The sequence below is a fragment of the Kogia breviceps genome, chromosome 10 (assembly GCF_026419965.1).
Source record: "Kogia breviceps isolate mKogBre1 chromosome 10, mKogBre1 haplotype 1, whole genome shotgun sequence".
NCBI classification, from domain to species: domain Eukaryota; kingdom Metazoa; phylum Chordata; class Mammalia; order Artiodactyla; family Physeteridae; genus Kogia; species Kogia breviceps.
Genome location: NC_081319.1, coordinates 81,812,733 through 81,833,672, shown reverse-complemented (window position 1 = coordinate 81,833,672; position 20,940 = coordinate 81,812,733). Strand labels below are relative to the sequence as shown.

Genomic DNA, 20,940 nt, shown 5'->3' with positions numbered 1-20,940 from the left:
AGATGGTAAGTGCTGTGTTGTGTTTTTTTAACCACAATTTTAAAAAAGATATAATTAAGGAAATTTGCTGTAAAGTGAACTTTGGTTAAGTGATTTTTAAAGTCATACTACCCACCATTGTGAAATCCAAAAGATTTCATCTAAATAAATAATCAGAATGTAGTTAAAGCAAAATATATGAAAAAATCTGACAAACATTACAAAAGCATAATAAATGGGAGTCATAACTTTCTGATAGCAAACTACTCAACACATCAATAATAATACCAAAGTTTTATAGGTGATACATTTATAAGTAGATATACCAGGTAATGTTTAATGTCTTAAGATATGGCGGGGGCTTCCCTGGTGGCGCAATGGTTGAGAGTCCGCCTGCCAATGCAGGGGACACGGATTCGTGCCCCGGGTCCAGGAAGATCCCACATGCCGCGGAGCGGCTGGGCCCGTGAGCCATGGCCGCTGAGCCTGCGCGTCCGGAGCCTGTGCTCCGCAACGGGAGAGGCCACAACAGGGAGAGGCCCGCGTACCGCAAAAAAAAAAAAAAAAAAAAAAGATATGACTGTACATTTCAAATTGTTGTGACTGAGAATCTGCAGCCATATATCTTCTTGAGCGTGTTATACCCAAAGTGTAATCTCTCTTTTTTACAGAGAATGAGGAGAAGCAATTTACCACATATTTAGCTTTTCTCTGGGAAACATCAGACTAGCTTCTCTGGGTAATTCTAGACTAGCTTGTTACTATATTTTGCATGGGGAGGAACCACAGAGCATATAAAGCACATGGAGGAAACATTCAGCTCAAGTTTAGAAATGAAAGTTTTCTCTAAAGAGTTCTGTGGCATTACGTTGGCAAATGACTCAGGTATCAACAAATTAGCAGACTGCGTATGCTAAACCGACAAATAGCTTGCCTATTTATTTTACACTGTAGCTGATATCCAATTTACCCATTGATGCCGTAGTCTGTTTTGAGCCTGAAAAAGGACAGCTCACTGTCCAATAAAGGCTGCGACCTCTGTGATTGGAAATGACCTAGCAGACATTACAGAGAGCCCCAGTTCTCTGTATTCCAACAGTAAGTTCCTTCTTGGAGTAAATCTGTAACTCAACAAACTTCCTTAAATCCAGAATTGAACTTGTATAAAAATTATTAAGCTGTGAATTGAACTTCTGTAAAAACTATTAATCTCTTAAGTATGTATACAAATAAAAATGTGGAAAATATTTGTACAGATATGATAGTAGAGCAGTTTGTACTTTTTAAACTTGATCAGTGGTGCAGTAAACAGTATATCATTTATTGAATGCTTACTCTGTATTCATTTTCTCATTTTAGCTCACTACCACCATGTAATAGAGGGGTTCTTGTTCCATTAAAAGCTAGGGAAAGAAAAGCTCGAGAAGAGTACATGCATTACCCCAAATAACCCAGCTCAAATGTATTAAGGGTCTGGATTTGAAGACCATTCTCTTGACTCCAAAGCCTTTTTTTTTTTTTTTTTTTTTTTTTTTTTTTGCGATACACGGGCCTCTCACTGTTGTGGCCTCTCCCGTTGCGGAGCACAGGCTCCGGACGTGCAGGCCCAGCAGCCATGGCTCACGGGCCCAGCCACACTGCAGCACGTGGAATCCTCCCGGACCAGGGCACGAACCCACGTCCCCTGCATCAGCAGGTGGACTCTCAACCACTGCGCCAGCAGGGACGCCCACTCCAAAGCCTTTTGCTCTTAATTTTTGAGCACTATGCTTTCTCCCAGTTTTAGTACACTCACCTTCACTAACCCAATTGAATGTTAGAAGAAAAGTCCTGGGAACTTATCCTACATTTGGTGCATTTTTAGAAGATAAATCCTTTAGTCTTCAGAAATGTGTCTATTACACCTTGAGGAGTATTGTGACATTATGAAAAATTAAGTATGTTATTTAAAAGTCTCTGATGTTGCAGATAAAATTCCAACTTACTTGAATATCCATTATTTTGTATAACGGAATATCTTCCTCAAAAGCATTATAATCATTGAAAGGTATTGAAAGCATTTTGAAATTTAATTATGTTGGTCTTTCCTTAACATTGTTTTTTTAAACTAAATGATAATAATAAAAAGGATAAATAAAAATTTTTATTGATGAAAAATGTCATGTAGGCATCAGAATTCTAGAATTTAACATTTGGAAGTCATCTGAAAAATTATCATGTTCGTTTCCACATTGCAACCAGGGCATAAATTAACCAAGAAAAATAGTCTATTCTCTTCCAAAGAATTTCAGAAAATGAAATTTAAGATATACTTTCAATAATACATCCTGGGTTCTTTAAAATATGCTTGTGTGGTCTAACTTAAGAATCATGCGCAGTTTCTAACTGCAGAGAAATCATTAGCGAACTCCTGGAAAATCAGTCTAGGATGTCTCATTAGTTTCTATCACATCGTCTGCCCATTCAACGATTCACCTAATCAAGGTAAAGAGCTGTTTAAAGGATTTCAGGATCCTGATCTAAAAGTGCTATTGTTTGAAATAATAGTACTCACAGTCACAGGTTCTTTGAATCGCACAAAGCTATAAATTTTCTGATCCAAAGTGCTTCATGCTTTAGCTATTTTTACAATTTGATCTTAGGTGCTTGGAATTTCAAAAATTTCAAGCAGTCACCATATATATATGTTTTGTCTCTAAATGGAACTGTGATAGGACTACAAACATGTCTGGGTTAATAAAGATGGTTTTAACAATTTAAAAGAGAGTCTGAACAAATTGAAAACCAGTCTTACCTGAAATGTGTTAAGTGTCTCTGGATGTCAAGGTCTAGAATTGGAGTGGGTCTGGAGGATCCCAGTGGCGATCTATCTTGGCTCAAGAGGTCTTGAAATTCTTTACAAATTTGTCTAAAATAAAAGATTCAAAATTAAAGTTGAACTCTTGAAACGGGGCTTTGATTTCATCCCATGATATTTTTCCAAAGGCTTGTTTTCTCTTTTAAAAGAGGACTAGATAAAAATCATAAAGCAACCTCTGAAGTTCCATCTACAACATACAGATGAGGTTACGAGTTACAATAGCAGCTATGCTCTCAAGTTGATCATGCTCTCAAGATGATCATGAAACCTTTCAAGTGAGTAACAGTCCATGAACATTGACAAAACCAATGTTCATTTTTAAGGTGAATATTCATAGATTAACCTCAGTATAAGGGGAAAATCTATACAACAGGATCACAATTAATAGTTCCTTTTTAAAAAAATAAAATGTGATTCTGGGGGTGGGGTATCATGTCTGTAAACAAGTTTAAATCAAGCTATAGGCTTATTTCAGAGCCATGATTCAAGTAGACTTTGGGAAATCCCTTTCCCCAATATTTCATTATAATTCAGACTCTTGTGGACTAAATTTGTATTTTTAATATTTGAAGTAGACAATCACCCAAATTTAGTCTACTAGCCTCATTTTATCTCACAAAAATGATTACATTATGCTCCATGTAAGATAGTTTCTTGCAAAAAGTATCAGCAAGGGCATTTTTCTGCTGCTTTTCTTAATTTGAATGATTATGATTTCTGATCATTGGTTTCATTTTAATTACCATATTACCATGATTGTTCGATAACAAGCCCTTGTGATACATAGTCCAAAAGATATAATTCTGAAGAAGCAAACATATGAAGGAACCGTGTGTGTGTGGTTTTTTTAACAGCAAAACACTAGATTAATGCAGAAGCTGAAGAGTGAAGTAAAAGATTGCCGAGGAATTGATCAAAAGAATCCATCAACTAAGTGAAACCACTCCATATTCAAGGCATAATATGATAAGTGATTAGGTTTTTTGTCTGGATTTACAATGGGCAGTCACAAAATGTAATAATGCAGCCCTGACTATAATTACTTATGGAGCCAAAATCAAGTACAGAAGGGTCAAATTATTCCAAGTGAAAGTCACTCCATGGGCCCAGCCACCAAGTCCTCTCCAAAGCATTTGTGTCATTAAGCAAAAAACTACTACAAAGTGACGAAATGTCTTGAAGCCCAAATAACATACCATTGAGTTAAAATCAGAGGAGCCTTGTTTATTATAAGGAACCCCATATTTATTGAATTCTTCTGGAGATCATTTGAGACTTTTTTTTTTTACAAGCAATGAGTCTCAGTTTTAATGCCAGTGTTCAAATATTGTCATTTCACAGAATTTGCCTTACTCATTTTGAACAGAGGTGAAAGTAAAAGAGGGTCATAGGGAAAGGAAAAGCCAAACAACAGACAAATAAACAGATAAGTCTTTACCTGCTCTAAGTCAAACAGGATCCTCCATACCCCCCTGCTAATGTTTGGTTGAGTCTCAGATGTAGCATCGAAACGCATGTTTTAACAGTGCATGTGTGTACTCCCACTGAGAAAATTTGATCCGAACTTCTCACTTTTTCTGTTCTGAGTTAGACTCGGTTGGCTGACTTTCAGGTGTATTGCCTATTTTTAATTAACGAGTAGCTACTTAAATTAAATGTTGGTATTATTTGTTGGCATCAAATGATGACATTTGGTGAGGCATCGTTACCTGTTGCGCTTTATGTTATTTAATAGAGTTATGGCTCACGGGCCCAGCCACTCCGCGGCATGTGGGATCTTCCTGGACAGGGGCACGAACCCGTGTCCCCTGCATCGGCAGGCGGATTCTCAACCACTGCGCCACCAGGGAAGCCCAGTTATTATTTTTATGCTAAGTTTTATTCTTATTTAAAATTTTATTTATGAAGCTATAGTAAGAAATACTCCTATTTCTCCAAACACAATCATATTATGAATTATGTAACACAAGATGATCTTCGATGAATCATAAATTCTGACTTTATCACTTATGTCATTGTCCTTAAGGATATAATTTTTTAGCTGATGTCTGAATTTAAAGTTCTGTTTCTCCTTTTGACTATTAATGTTATGGTAAAAATTAAAACTCGCTAATTATTCCGCTTTACCCTAATGCAGATCGAGTGTTAATCATATTTAGTTCTAAATTCAATGAAGAGGTTTAAATGTGTTTTTCATAAATCAAATAAATGTTTTGTCCAGTACATTTTTAGATTTCAAAAACTGTCTAACTCAGTTTCTATTCCTACCCTTAAATAATTATCTAATTACACGAAAATATTTGGTTAATCAACAAAGCACTGGGAATAAAGAGGAATTAGGAGGGTAACGGCACTTATCAATGAGGCTTTCTTACAATTGTATACTCGGCAATATAATTAAATACAACAGAATCTGTTATTCATAGAGGTAAAAAAGAAATATGTAAGCCATTGTGCCCATACAGATCAGCAATTGGATCTCTCATCTACAGAATTTTGAATTTTGTATACATTTTTGATACAATTGTCACAGTCTTGTGAACAAAGGTGAACTGATGAGAATGTAACGAATATCCATGTAGATTACTTAATTTCAACACAGAGCATTTTAATGAAAACAGCCAATGCTTTACCGTTGGAAAATTTAGAAACTACTCAGAACACATGTTGGATCCATTAATATGTTGCAGAAAGGCATTTATTCCCACACACCCCTTAATTTATCGACTTATATTGATGACTACTTGTATTGAGTCTGTTTGCTATGACTGCATAGTCTGATTCTTCAATTCTTGTTTCACATGATCTAATAAGAAGATGGAATGGATATAAATGACCACAAAAACAGAACATTTAGTCTGTCTCCTAATTTCGAGATGTTTATAGCCTATTTACTCTTACTTAAGGTAAGGTACTTGGAATTAGTGAATTCAATTCTTGCTTGACATTTAATGGTCTGCAAATGTCCAGCTATGGGCAGAAGGGATCAAAGAGAATTACATGTTCTTGAAATAGTTCATGAAATCAAAGTTCAAAATATCACCTAAAATAATATACATTACTTAGAGTCCATGTAAAAGGGAAATACTAAGCCCTAGTTGAATCCACTACTATAAAATAGATGTCTCCATACAACTTTGACAAATATGAAAGTACTTCTCTTACTTTTCCCAAGTTCTTCTAACTTTACTTCTGTGAAAACAAACTCTCAACATCAGTTTGAATGCACGGACTCCCAAACACTTAACCAGAGTGATGGGAATTCCCAAGAAAATGGGAACTTATGTTTGGAAATTTAATGGTGGCCTTGCTGTGGGTGGTGGGAGTGAACAGTTCGAAAACCTGGAGGAAGACAAGAAGGATTTCTCTGGATCAGGTGGTGAAAGTCTTAGAAAATGCATGATAAAACCACAACCGAGGGCTTCCCTGGTGGCGCAGTGGTTGAGAGTCCGCCTGCCGATGCAGGGGACGCGGGTTCGTGCCCCGGTCCAGGAAGATCCCACATGCCGTGGAGTGGCTGGGCCCGTGAGCCATGGCCGCTGAGCCTGTGCTCCGCAACGGGAGAGGCCACAACAGTGAGAGGCCTGCATACTGAAAAAAAAAAAAAACCACAACCGAGTAATTTTTTTTTTTTTTTTTCGGTACGCGGGTCTCTCACTGCTGTGGTCTCTCCCGTTGCAGAGCACAGGCTCCGGAAGCACAGGCTCAGTGGCCATGGCTCACGGGCCTAGCCACTCCACGGCATGTGCGATCTTCCCGGACTGGGGCACGAACCCGCGTCCCCTGCATCGGCAGGTGGGCTCTCAACCACTGCGCCATCAGGGAAGCCCCCAACAACTGAGTAATTTTGAGGTAGAAAACATGAAGGTGTTTTCTCTTGGATAATTAGTATTTGGGGATAATAGCATCATTCAGAGGTATCACATGGGTATGCATGTTGGGTAATTTGTAAAATCCTACCAGCTAGAATGATATGCTTTGGTAACACCTAGGAGATACTACCTAACTTCTAGCACTGTATATTTCTCCTGATCTGTAACAATTTGTTATAGTTTCCTGAGATAATACATTAAGGATACAAACTAACGAACTACATGTACTTTCAGTTCCTTCTGGAAAAACTGAAATATGGAGGATGAAGACCTCTCTGGGTCAAAAACTGTTTGGAAGAGGGAAAAAGTAGAAGCAAAGTAGAAGTGAAGACCACCCCCCCCCATAGGGAGATAAACAGCACAAAAAATCTAGGTTTAGGTCTTTCTACTAGCAAGTGTTCAGCAGCTTCCCTAGCACAAAGCTCCTCTTAAATTTTTAAATCCAAGTGTTATATCCCTTATAATGTACTTTCTCTAACTCTTAGTCTTACTTCTGTCTTTCTGCTATTCCTCTCCCCTTTATCTCCTTGGTTTTTGTCTTTTCTTTCGCCACCACCTTTCATTTCCCTTTTGTTTGGGGCAAGATGAGAGAATTATCTAGTACTCTCATAAGAGCAATTAATAAATATATCTGAAACCCAAACAGTGACAGCCACAGGCAGCACAAACCCCAAATAATGGACTTAACGTTTCTTGGGCAAGCCTGTTGGGTGGTAGGTATGCCATACAAAACCTTAAATTTGTAAGAAGATCTATGTTACTTTAGATGTAGTAGAAGGAGGAATATTTATTTTTGGTTTTGTGCATTTTGAGACATTTACATTTTAGCCAACACATCGTAAAGTCATTAAAAAAAATCAGTTTCTAAGAAGCAATGTTTCTAACACTATCTACCACATACTTTCTCTTTAAAAGTTTTCCCCAAATAAGAAACTAATTTATAAATGATAATTTAACCACCTGGGACTCTTAGTTCTATAATCTGAATATAGAGTTAGGAAATTAAATAAGATTATTAATGGTTTATCTGTAGCAATAACTTGTTTTAGTAAAGAGAAGAGAGCAAGAATTAGCTACCACTTGAAAGATTTTCATCTAAATTTTTTTTTTGTCCATGCAGCGCAGCATGTGGGATCTTAGTTCCCCGACCAGGGATCTAACCCACAACCCCTGCAGTGGAAGCATGGAGTCCCAACATGCACTGTTTTTAGAAGTCCTCTTCTAAAAATTTGAATGTGATTTGAGTAGTACTTAAGGTTCTGCTGGGTTTTCACACAGTAAATGGTAGTTCTTTCATTAATTATCAAAGAACTTTCAAGTCTGAGGCAGTTTGAAGTTATCTTATGAAAGCTTCCCCTTTTCCACATCATTTCCCTCATTATTTTAATTCACATTTTAATTGAACTTTTAACAATTTTCAGGAGCTTTCTCACACATTCTATCTTTTCTTTTTGACAATATCACTACAGGGGCTGGTGCAGTTCAGGGATTATATGCTTAATTATATACAAGAAAAAATGGGGGCACTGATGCCAATCCTTGATCCCAGAGGTCTCTCTGTTACCTCTCATGCATCTGGGTCCTCAATTTTTCACATTCTCCGAGCACTTACAGTGTTTTAAGATCTTTCTCCTCATTTATTAAAGCACAGTGAGTGGCTTAGACCGAATTGCATAGCAACCAGCCAGCATATTTGCCTGGAATCTACATCTCCTAAACATGTTAGGCATTCGTACTGTTCTGAAGAGGTTTTCTAAGCACTTTTGTCAGTGTCAGTGGTACCTCCGTCACTGTACAGTTTGCAAATCTTGCTATGGGTGCAATGTTCGGGAAGTCCTTGTTTAATACCTCTAGCTGCTGGTGTGTGAGACCCCCTTAGAGACCAGGTGCTTTCTAAACTGTTTCCCTCATTCAAAGAAAATGAAAAAAAAAAAAAAAAAAAAAAAAAAAAAAAGAAACAGGATGAACGCACACAGAGTCTTTCCCATTCTGCTTACTTGGTCGCTAGGATCATCTTTTTTCTTGCTGTCTGTTCTTTCTGTTCCATATGTTGTCTGGCAAGATGTTCTCCTACTGCTTTGGCTGGAAACTCTGTTTCACAAGTGTAGCCAAAATCTCGAGCCAAGTGTAAAGCCTCCCCTGTTGGCAGACAATAAAAGTCAGTTTCTCACTAATTTCGTTGGCACACAATAAAAGTCAGTTTCTCACTAATGTCCAAATTCAACAAGAGGAACACCTCTTTCCTCAAGCCTCATTCCTGGTTGTGGTCATGTGGATCATTTTTCCTATTCATTCTAAATAATCCAAGGGAAAGGAGCTTTGGGGGTGGGGTGGGGTTGAGAAACATGGAGAAACAGAAGCTACTTACCCAGCAGGGGTATGTGGGAAATTGACGGGGAAAATCAGAAGCACAGTCTAGGAGTTTTGATTCGCCTCGAGGCTCTGACCCTTAGACCAGATGGACATCTGAGATCTTACACATGAATGCCCTGGGGGAAAAGCTCTATGGTCATGTCATTTTGTTGCTGCCCAACCTACAACCTATTCTCAATGTACCCTAAATATTCAGATATCTTTTCCATGAGACCTATCAAAACACTGGCAAGGGCTTCCCTGCTGGCGCAGTGGTTGAGAATCCTCCTGCAGATGCAGGGGACACAGGTTCGTGCCCCGGTCCGGGAAGATCCCACATGCCGCGGAGCGGCTGGGCCCGTGAGCCATGGCCACTGAGCCTGTGCGTCCGGAGCCTGTGCTCCGCAACGGGAGAGACCACAGGTGTGAGAGGCCCGCGTACCACACACACACACACACACACACACACACACAAAAACACTGGCAAAAGGTCCACATAATTTTTCAAAGAAGTTGAAACACTTTGGAAAGGGAAATAATTGAATTATATCAATTTCACAACATTATGTTGCTAAAGAGATTATACTGCCTAATTATAGTACTAGTGTTATCAGGCTTTATGGTGACCCTCAGTACCTTTTAGTACTATGTATAGTACTTCTTCAGTACCTTATAAAAAATACAGTGCTTCTTAAGTACAGTATAATGATAAATAACTTTTGTTCTTTCACAAAATCTTTAAGAAATGGGGTAAAAATGACTTATTGGCACGGTAAGATTTGGCCATGGACTCCAGTTTGGAAAACAACAGTATTTTTAAAGCTCAATCAAGCCAATACTTACTTGACCATTAAAACTTTAAGAAAGCAAGCTCTCACTACATATATATTGAGCACCTACTTCATTCAAGGCAAAGTGCTAGGGAGGAATAAAGGTGGATATAAAAGGGCACCAAAGGGCTTCCCTGGTGGCGCAGTGGTTGGGAGTCCGCCTGCCGATGCAGGGGACACGGGTTCGTGCCCCGGTCCGGGAGGATCCCACATGTCGCGGAGTGGTTGGGCCCGTGAGCCGTGGCCGCTGGGCCTGCGCGTCCGGAGCCTGTGCTCCGCAACGGGAGAAGCCGCAGCAGTGAGAGGCCCGCGTAGCACAAAAGAAAAAATAAATAAATAAAAATAAAAGGGCACCAAAGATTGTCCCTGTTTCTAGGAAGATGACAATCATATCCATGATAGTCGTCACAACAACAAATCCAGAAACACCTTAGTAGCACTTTATAAGTTATAGTTCGTCTACATAAGCATTATCTATAGTCTGTACATGTTCATTGACTTTATACTGATATTATATATAATACAAGCTATTGTATTACAAGTATCAAATAAATGTTAGAGATAAAATGTTTGACACAGGGCCTCCCTGGTGGTGCAGTGGTTGAGAATCTGCCTGCCGATGCAGGGAACACGGGTTCGTGCCCCGGTCCGGGAGGATCCCATGTGCCGCGTAGCGGCTGGGCCCGTGAGCCGTGGCCACAGAGCCTGCGCGTCCGGAGCCTGTGCTCCGCAACGGGAGAGGCCACGACAGTGAGAGGCCCGCATACCAAAAAAAAAAAAAAAAATGTTTGACACAAGTTCAAAAGAGGAGAAGGTGGTAATCGTGGAGAGGTGATCCAACAGCTACATAGTCAATCGAATTTTGCCATGAAGAAATTAAAAACTCGTCAGGTTTGATGACCAAACCTCATGACACTTGTTTGGTGACTGGCCAAAGTAATGGATTTGATCCTGCTTTATATTCATAGAATAACAAAGTAGTTGATGAATTAATATCAGTAAGAAGTAAAAATGATTAATATTACTATAGAAAAGGAGGAAAAGTTTATAGATATACACAATAGGCTAGTTAATATCAATGAAACATTCCTTAGTAAAGATACTATTTTTTCTCTAAAAACAAAGAAATATTAATCTTTCAGATTGGGAAACTCATATTTATAAAAATGACCAAAAAAGTACCAACAATGGAAAACCGGAAAACATTTTAGGACAGTACAGAGCTGAAAAAATATAATACTAAGAGTGTTTGTCCCTTAAATTTTTCTTGGATATATGTTTTTCCCTTAGGAGTTTTAGTTGTAAAAACTGTAAATAATGACGTTCAATATTTGTTTGTGAGTTTTTCTTTTTCCCTAAAAGCTTCTATCTCAAAATTTTTCCCTGATATGTATTAAGGAGAAGAAGGAACAAGACTAAGGGCTCTTTAATGATGGTTTATTTATGTGATATATGCCCACAGAGCTGATAGGAACTGATGGGGTTCTCACCCTTGTTTGTTTGACAGGAAGGCACATTTAGGCTATGGAAATCTCCACTGTGACTATGCAGATATTAGTTAATACCCTGATTTGAAGTTTCAGTGTGTACAAATATTAACCACACATTAAAATTAGACTCGAGTTTATACAAGTGTGTTTAATTTTTATTTATGTTACCGTGGGACACGAACATTGTAATTCATCCTTTTCATGCATTCCGAGTCTGTAACAACTTTTTTCATTCACAAAATGTGAGAAGCCCTGTTCTAAGCCTTGGAAGAGTCCAATTTAATATAAAAATATGACAATGTGGTAAACGTATTAGATCAGATAATGTTTTGTGAACTATCCAATCATGATTTCCCCTCAGTCTGTTTCAAAGCAGCAGCAGGTCTTTAGTTATGAGTTTTATATTCCTGTGGTAGAAAACATCGTTTTTCTCCATTTTAAGCAGAAAGATGACAAAACTGGATGAAAAGGGTCTCTATATTGACTAGTCTAGGTAGTGCTAATTATTGGGGAGGGTCACATTTTTGGATAAACTGCAATGTACAAACAATATTTTTAAAGCACTTATTACCAGCAGTTTATAATGCTAACCAAATAGGAAAGAAAATGTGTGCTTCTCTGGCAGGAGAAAAGGCACAAAGATTTTTTTTTAAAGAGACATTGTAATGCCATGTAGGATGGTGACTTTTGCTAAGAAAATGACAAAAGGGAGATAATTCAATAAATTTCAAATTTGAGGTAAAAAGTCTTAAAGCTTGATCCATCAAAGAATGGCTACAGCACCTGACCAGAAGATAAACTCATGTGACCTTAGGGCTCAGAAGAATTTTGCACCTAACCCAATAGCACTGTTCATAACGTCATCCTTGTACAGCAAATCGAGTTATGTAAACTGATATATCTTCATATTGCAATATTGACACAGAAATAGATATTTAAATAAAAACTTAAGAGATTATTTTACATATATACAATATATATACAAGTCCCTCTCTATATATACAATATATAATAGTCTCTACATATAGAGACTATTATATATATATATATTTAAGAGACTATTTTATATATATACATACACACACACATGTATATATGTGTGTGTGTATGTATATATATATATATATATTTTTTTTTTCCCCTCTACTGTTTGTGCAATAGTAGGAGAAGTGAAACAGTGCAAACAGGAGGATGGCAGCATGCCTCTTAAATTTTGTGTTAAAACCTGATTCTTGAGGATCTGGCCCATTTTATGCAAACCTCTCACCGTGTGGTAGTTTTAAAAACAGTTTGAATGGAACAGCTGCTATTTACATTTACACTGACAGCCAGATCCTTCCTTCCCTTAGCTCTGTTTACTGCTTTTTCCTGCTTGAGACGTAACATTGTTACTGGATGTATAGCGATGCTACATCAAAAGAAGTGGCAAGTGAAGACACTCTGATGTGTAGTTAAAATGTGTAGACCATGCCACAAAAGCTTTGTGTGTGAGGACCCAAGAATGAATTAATTAATGGATCCATGAATTTAAAGACACACGATATTCAGGAACAATGACAAATCTACAGTTCAATCCTGTACCACAGATATCTTAGAGTCAACAGGTTTAAGAAAAATAGAAATTTTTGGAGCAGAAAAGCATGTGAATAAGACTCTAGGGGATTTGACTGATTTGTGAAATCTCTGTCTGTTCTCTGTCTCTGTGGGGGGACAAAGTAACCACGTGAACAAGTAGGTGCAGTAACCTGGGGTGACACAGTGATCCCTGAAGGGCTAGATCCCGTATAGCAAACATGGCGGCTGTTGTCTCATTTCTGTGCACGATGAGGTGGGATGCCCTTTGGTGGTTGTTTTCCAGAGAGGGTTTAAGCTCTTCCTTTATTTCAATGCACTGTGCCACCTGACAAACCAGTACCACCCCACCCCTGCTTGAAGCAACACAGTAACTTTGGCAAATACGTCCATTGTACTTCATGTCATTCCAAAAATTACTGTTTGAGAAGTAGAACACGTGGGGGATAGTTTGAGAGCTTGGACAGAATATTCTAAGTGCAAGGCTTTAGGCTCTCTATGCCAAGTAGTGACACCCCCCCTTCCAAAAAGGGGAAACCACTAAGCATTTTTCAATAGTAACAGCAGCAGTTAACGACTCCTGTTGAGGACCTCTCTCTCTCAAAAAAACAACACAAGCAAAGTTACAGAATACGGGAAGAGCACAAAAAGAGAATTTGCTCTTTTTCAGGGCATTCATTTTTCACACTCAAAAGCAAAAAGTAAAAAACTAAGGGTAAATATTAGGAAACACTTATGTATATGGCAATTATTGTTGCAGCCCAGAAATGGAAAGTTAATGGAAAAAAATGTTTTCTGAGGAAAGTGGATTGATCATTTTACTGAGATTCTGGGTTCCCACATTATTTTACCTGAAGCAGGTCGAAATGCATTTTTAAAATAGAAATTAAAACACCTAATTTCAACATTTTATCCGGTCATTAAGGATTTTTTCTCCTTTTAGAATTGTTGTATTTTAGAAGAAAATGTACTTTAGACAACTGTAAATCAATATCTAAAACTAATTTGTACTAAAGGATACTTCTACATTGTTATTCACTAGACAATTCTCACCGTCACTAAATTCATTGCCTTAGAAAGAATTTAGGTTTAACTTCCTATTGTAATACTCAATATTATTAAATGAAAGCAACAATTCATATGTGTTAAATTCCAGTCACATATCTGTGATTTCAATTTTAATTACACGTATGGAAAATAGCACATTCAAATCTATCTCTGGGATTATTCTGAGAAGCACCTATTAGATAGCAAATTTGAGAATATTTTCAAATCTGGATGAGATATTTAAAAAGCTATTTTAAAAAATCAAGCTTCAGTAAACCCTAGAGCTGAAGGACAGGTTTAATGTACCTGTTACAGGCTTCCAGAACGATTCTAAAAGGAGTGCACTCTAACACTATATATCATATAAACTACACTATAGGTAACTGCCTTATAATGTGGTAGTTTCTCTATTTAACGAGGATTTTGTGTAAATACCAACACTTTGTTCCTCAAAGTGATAGTTTTGTCCCCCATTCCATACTCTGTGTTTAGTACAGCACCCGATTCATGATAGGTACTTAGTAAACATTTGTTAAATGGAAAAGCTTTCAAATATTTTATTGGTTAATTGTAACAATAATCTTGCGAGGCACCCCTTCCAAAGAATATAAGTGAAAAACTAGAGCAAAAGAGAATTGCTAGAAAGAATGAAATATATAAAAAAACCCATTGAGTATATCACTGTATCAGGAGAGTCATTTAATAAAATAGATTATGCTTGAAGACAATATTTTTCAATCCTTGCTATTCCCATAACCTGGGAGTTGTGTGTATACAAGCATGTGTGCATACACACACACACACACACACACACACACACACACCAGGGTTTCACCCCCTGTCATTCAATCTCTGGAGCCAGGGCATCCGCATTTTTTGAAAGCACCTGACCTCATCTCAAGCCAGGGTTGTCCTAAGGTGAAGGGAAAGCATTATGTGGGGATGAAATATACACCTTCCCCCAAAACAAGGATTCTGTGGCTTATATCAATAAAAAAGAAAACAGTTACTATGGAGTTAATATTAAACTGTAAAGACCTCTGTCTATCTGGGTTCTTGCATACTGAGTTCTGCCTTATTTGGCTGATATAATACACACTCTAGAAACAAAAATGGCTATGTGGTGGGGTAAAGGAGAGATATTGTTAGGGGAACAAAAGTCATCAGTCGATTAAAAAAGTATATTTGTTTAAGGAGATTTAGTGTAAGATGAAACTTGCTTTTCATAACAGTAGGGGAAAATGGATTATCAATAAAAGGTGTTGGGACAACTGGCTGGCCATCTGGGAAAAAAAAAACAAGTAAAATCAGATCTATATCATACATCCAACAACAAAAAGTCCAGATGGATCAAAGATTTAAACATAAAATATAGATCCACAAAGTAATTAGAAGGTAACATGGGAGAAATATTTTATAATCTTGGGATTAAAAAGGACTTCCAAAATATTACAATAAAAATGAAAGGCCATGGAATAAAATATATGAGAAATATGATTACATCAATATAAAAAAGTTCTGCATGACATAATCTGAACAAATAAGCAACCAAACAAAAAACTCATAATAGCAAACAGACAAACCAGAGCCAGGCGTGGAGAGGCTTTGCAACTCATAACAGGCACACAGCCCGTTTTCCTTATATACAATGAGCACTTACAAATGAATGAGAAAAATGTAAAAAATTACCCTATTGGTACAAAGTAAGTGAACAGACAAAAGCTCATAAAATTCTCCTAAGAATATACTCAACCTCCTTCATAATAGAGGTAGTCTATTTTTTTTTTCCACTCAAATTAGCAAAGATCAAAAAATTGATAGCACCCTGCTTCGGCTAGAGTATAGGGAAGTACTAGCATATCAATGCTTCTTACCCCCATCACTGATAGAATTATAAATTTACAACCACTGTAAAGAGCAATCTTCCAAGAATCTTTTAAAATTACAAATGCAAATATCTTTTGACCCTGCAACACATTCTTAGGAATTTATTGAATATTGCATATCTGAAGAATTATTTATGTAAGTATAAGGTTGCTCATTGTAGCACTATTAGTAATAGCCAAAGATTAAAAACACCTATATGATATTTAGTAGGTCACTGGTTAAATAAATTATGATGCACTCAAACAACGGAATACTGTGCGTGTTTAAAAGAATGAACAACTTGTAAAAACTGAAAATAAAAAGAACACTAAGATAATGTGTGAAAAAATGTGTAGAACAGTGTGTATAGAATGCTATAATTTTTAAAATAAAAACCAAAACTATGCATACACATATATATCCCTGGAAGGAAATAGAGAAACCAGTAACATTTGTTTCTTCCAGGAGGGGATCTAAATGGGGAATAGAGTGAAAAGAAGACATTTCACTATATACCCTTTGTAACTTTTGAATTTTTACCATCTAACGAATTACCTACTTAAAATTATATGAATTAAAAAGCAAAACTACTCTCTGACTCAGTTCTTAGAAAGATTTCATCTAAACTCAAATACTTGTTATAAATTAAAGCCTAAGCAATTCCAAAACTTTCATTACGATTCAGGAGTTAGACATCATTAGGAATAATTACAGTCTACAATTTTATTAGAATACCTATGAATCTTGACAAATGTAAACAATGGAAAAAAGCAGAAACTGAGTTTTGAAAAGCACATTAGTTGGCATGAACTTTGAAAGAGAGAATAGTAGAAAAAAGGAAAAACCTAGGAAAGTAATGCAGAGACGTGCTTCTAAGGAAGCTTCGTGATTTGCAAGAGTGAGTAGTATGCTGGACCAAAGGGGCAGAGGCAGGACTGAGCCAAACAGGCTGGATACATTTGTTTTTCTTGCGCCAGAATAGGAGTAGGAATCTAAGCACACCACAAGCACGCAGTCAGACACAAGGGCATATGTGTAATGGCCTATTTCCTCTACCCCCTACATGTAAACACATTTCTCCCTGAAAATGAATGAAACCATAAGACGCAGGTCAGGGGAGCGCTATTAGGAAGTAAGCAAATGATTCAAGAAGATTCCTCTGAGACGATGTCTATTTATCCATAATATTGTAAGATACTGAGATCAATTATTGAAAATTCTGATAGACATGAGTTTGCAGATATTAGACAACAATATCGAATTGTTACCTAATGATCAATTATCAAAGCAGGGTCTCTTTTTTTGTGTGTGTGGTACGCAGGCCTCTCACCGTTGTGGCCTCTCTCGTCGCGGAGCACAGGCTCCGGACGCGCAGGCTCAGCGGCCATGGCTCACGGGCCCAGCCGCTCCGCGGCATGTGGGATCTTCCCGGACCGGGGCACGAACCCGCGTCCCCTGCATCGGCAGGCGGACTCTCAACCACTGCGCCACCAGGGAAGCCCCAAAGCAGGGTCTCTTGATAGAAACTATTCCCTGACTTAGAATAAGAAATTTACAGATAATACCTATAAGTCTGAAAAAAGAAAAGCCATTTTCCAAGAAAGACCTTAAAATGACTGACTCACATAGACTGCACTAGCATTTACTTATTGAGTCCAATTCCACTGGCAGCTCTGAAATGCAAAGCTGTGCCCCAGAAGACACTGTCAATGCTAGAATGTTTGTGTGCAAAAGGGGACACCAGGGTCCCCTAGTGATTAGGCTTTTCCAGGTCATCGTGTGACTCAAGTGAACACCAATTAGAACTATTATAACAATATAACAAGGGGTCAACGTACGACCCTTTTAATATCACATACAGTTTTAGAAGAAAGCTGGAAAACTTTATCCCAGAGGAGGGACTTTGGTGGAAATGTGATGTCTGGAATGGCTGGTGAAGAAGTTATGTTGGGATGATGGTCCTTTCAGACCTACAGCCATGCTGTGCGTCCTTGGAGATTAGCCCTAAGCTCCACACACCCAGAGAAACCCACTCTGGTACCTGTGTGAAGACAAGGGGAATAGCACCTTTGTCCTAAATTCCGTGAGAAGAGCAAATAATGCTGAGTGTGCCCCGTGCGTGTATTATCACTGATACCTGGCAAAAGGATTTTGGCGTTTGAATCCTACAAGCCTCAAGTAGTGAACAATACCTCTTCCTAAATTAAAAAGCCATGGACTAATCGTACGAAGAAAACTTGCTCCCTAATATCTCGTTTATAGGAAAGCGTTCATTGTCAAGTTGATCGTTCTTTTCCCTGGTTTCTTGGAAATGTAATCATATAGGCTCAGGATTAAAGATAAAGGGGAAATAGCACCAAGTGATTGCATTCCTGTCTCCTACCTTTAAAGGTTGATTTGGCTGAAGTGGAAGGAAAAGGTTTTGTAGGATAGTCTCCTAACTAACTAACTAGATTGGCACCCTTTTGAAAGTACAAGAGTCACTTTTTTTTAAGAGACACTATTGATAATTATTCCAGAAAAACAGAAAGAACCAAGATTTAATGTCATCCTAACTTTGGGGGATTAAGTGACAGCAGATGGTGCATCAGGATGTTAAAAACAGCTTGTACTATTGGATGCAGAAAAGCCCAACAAGCTTGCCCAGGATTCCTAGCAGCACGGATGTCCAATCCATGGGGAAAAACAGGCTCAGGAAATGATAACTTCTTTCTATTCCTTAGTTATATTGTTATAACTGTTGTAACTCTAACTATAAATATATAGTTAAATTCAGAAGTAGTTCAGCAATGCAACTGTTCAGAATCCATGCCACTAACATAAATCCGAGTGGAAAACACATGGTAATGTTGCAAACCAGAAGACCTGAGTTCTCCTCCTTGCTGCTCCCATGATCCTGTGCAAAATGGTTAATCTCACTGTACCTTAGTTTTCTCATTTGAGAATAAAGATCACTAAAATTTATCAGCACCAACTTTTTGCTGGGCACCCTGTGAACTGCTTTATAAACATTCTGATTTCACTCCGACAACAACCTTATGAGGAGGGTACTATTATTAACACCCCTTTATAGGTAAGGACACTGATGCTCAGAGAGGTTGTGAGTCTTTCCCTATAGCACACAGCTAGTAAGTGGTAGAAGTGGGTTCCAACAGGGTTATTTGGCTCCAGAAGCACACTCCTTAACCATGTGTGCTATGTCCCACTGCCTGAGACTACTCAATCTTCCATTTCCCTCCAGGGTTAAAGTTTTATGATCCTGAGTAAATTCTGCTATTAAGTAACACTATTGTTTAGGGAGAAAGAGACAAGAGAACAGGTACTAATTTTTATTAAGTGCCTCTTTGCCCCACGGTGTCAAGTGTTTAATGTAGCGAATGTATTTTTTTTTCTTTTTTTTTTTTATTATTTATTTATTTTTTTAACATCTTTATTTGAGTATAACTGTTTTACAATAGTGTGTTAGTTTCTCCTTTACAACAAAGTGAATCAGTTATACATACACATATGTTCCCATATCTCTTCCCTCTTGTGTCACCCTCCCTCCCACCCTCCCTAGCGAATGTATTTAATTCTACAAAAGACACAAGACAGATGTGGCAGAAATGGGAGCTGGACCGTCCAAGATGTGTCCTTTCTTTTACACTATAGAGTTGCTGCTGAGAAGATTCTGCCCAGCTGGACACTACATTTTCTGGTATATCTCATGCCTCTGGAATTAGGCATAGCCATGAGACTAGCCGTCATGGAATGTAGATGGTAGCAACATGGGCCAATTTCTGGCCAAGTGGGTTGGAAGCTGTGTCTTTTCACCATTGTGTCGTTCCTTACTGTGAGCTGAATGCATAGGGCTCCCAGGACCTAGATTAGGGCATGGGTAGAGGTGGAAGTACTCTGGTCCCTGAATGAGACTAAGAGGAAGGAAGGGCCCTGGGGGAGGAACACCCATGTCATCTGTGAAGAGTGTGAAATAAGCTTCTATTGTGTTAAGCCACTGAAAATTTGGAAATTAACTATTATAACAGCTAGCATTACCCTAAACATCACAGATAGTGTGATCCTTATCTGTAAATTAGGAAAATGAAGCTCAGTCAGGTTAAGCAACCTGCCCAAAGTCAGCCAAGTGTCAAAAGTGTTATTACTGGGGGCAGAGGTGGAGGTACTAGGCCAAGTGATGAGGTGAGATGTGCAGGACAGGGGCTGGGAGCTTACTTTAAAAAGAAAGGAAAGAAAGAAGGAAGGAAGAAAGGGAGGAAAGAAAGAAAGAAGGAAAGAAAGAAAGAAAGAAAGAAAGAAAGAAAGAAAGAAAGAAAGAAAGAAAGAAAGAAAGAAAGAAAGAAAGGAAGGAAGGAAGAAAGAAAGAAAGAAAGAAAGAAAGGAAGGAAGGAAGGAAGGAAGGAAGGAAGGAAGGAAGGAAGGAAGGAAGGAAGGAAGGAAGGAAGGAGGAAAGGAAAACTAAAGAAGGAGGCAAAAGGGACAAAAGGTTTAGATTTGAAAAGAGTGAATAGATATCACACACAATATTTGTAAATGGTCCCCTTTCTTTTGCCGATGCATATTTATACCCTTCACTGCCCCATACTGTTTTTTAAATATATATATAAACAGAATTTGATATCTGGTCATGACAAACTGAAAGCCAAGGCATTTATGTTTAAGGATTTAACTATGCTTTTGGAACTCCTGGTGTTGCCTGAGAATGTTATATGAGCCTTTGCAAATTGAGCAGAACTGTCCCAGGAAAGCACCGCACTCAAGTGAACAAAACTTCCCTCCAGCAACACTCTGTAACTTTGGCCATCTTGGCAAACCTCAAGTGATGTGGGAGTGATAGACAGGAATGACTCCACATTCCTGCCATAATTGACTCCTTATACTTGTTTTAACAACCACCAACGCTGCAAAGATTGTTCTCGAATAAAATATAGAGGAAGCAGCTAATTGGTGATTCATAAATAATAAATATATAGCAAGAGTATTAGAACTAGAACAGTAATATTGGCCAAACTCTTTGAATGTTTTCCAGATATAGAATTTCTCCCACTCTGGAAGAGTTTGGGATTATCCCAAGA

The 20,940-nt window shown here is 38.0% G+C and overlaps 1 protein-coding gene across 1 annotated transcript in view; it reads right to left on the bottom strand.

Moving 5' to 3' along the window:
• TFAP2D (transcription factor AP-2 delta) overlaps positions 1 to 20,940 on the bottom strand; it is a 57,751-nt gene that overhangs the window by 17,322 nt on the left and 19,489 nt on the right. Inside the window, exons 6-7 of the mRNA XM_059075815.2 lie at positions 8,709 to 8,850; positions 2,774 to 2,887 (exon numbers count right to left, since the gene is read on the bottom strand). Coding sequence (XP_058931798.1) covers positions 2,774 to 2,887; positions 8,709 to 8,850 — 256 coding nt within the window. The remainder of the gene's footprint in view (positions 1 to 2,773; positions 2,888 to 8,708; positions 8,851 to 20,940) is intronic.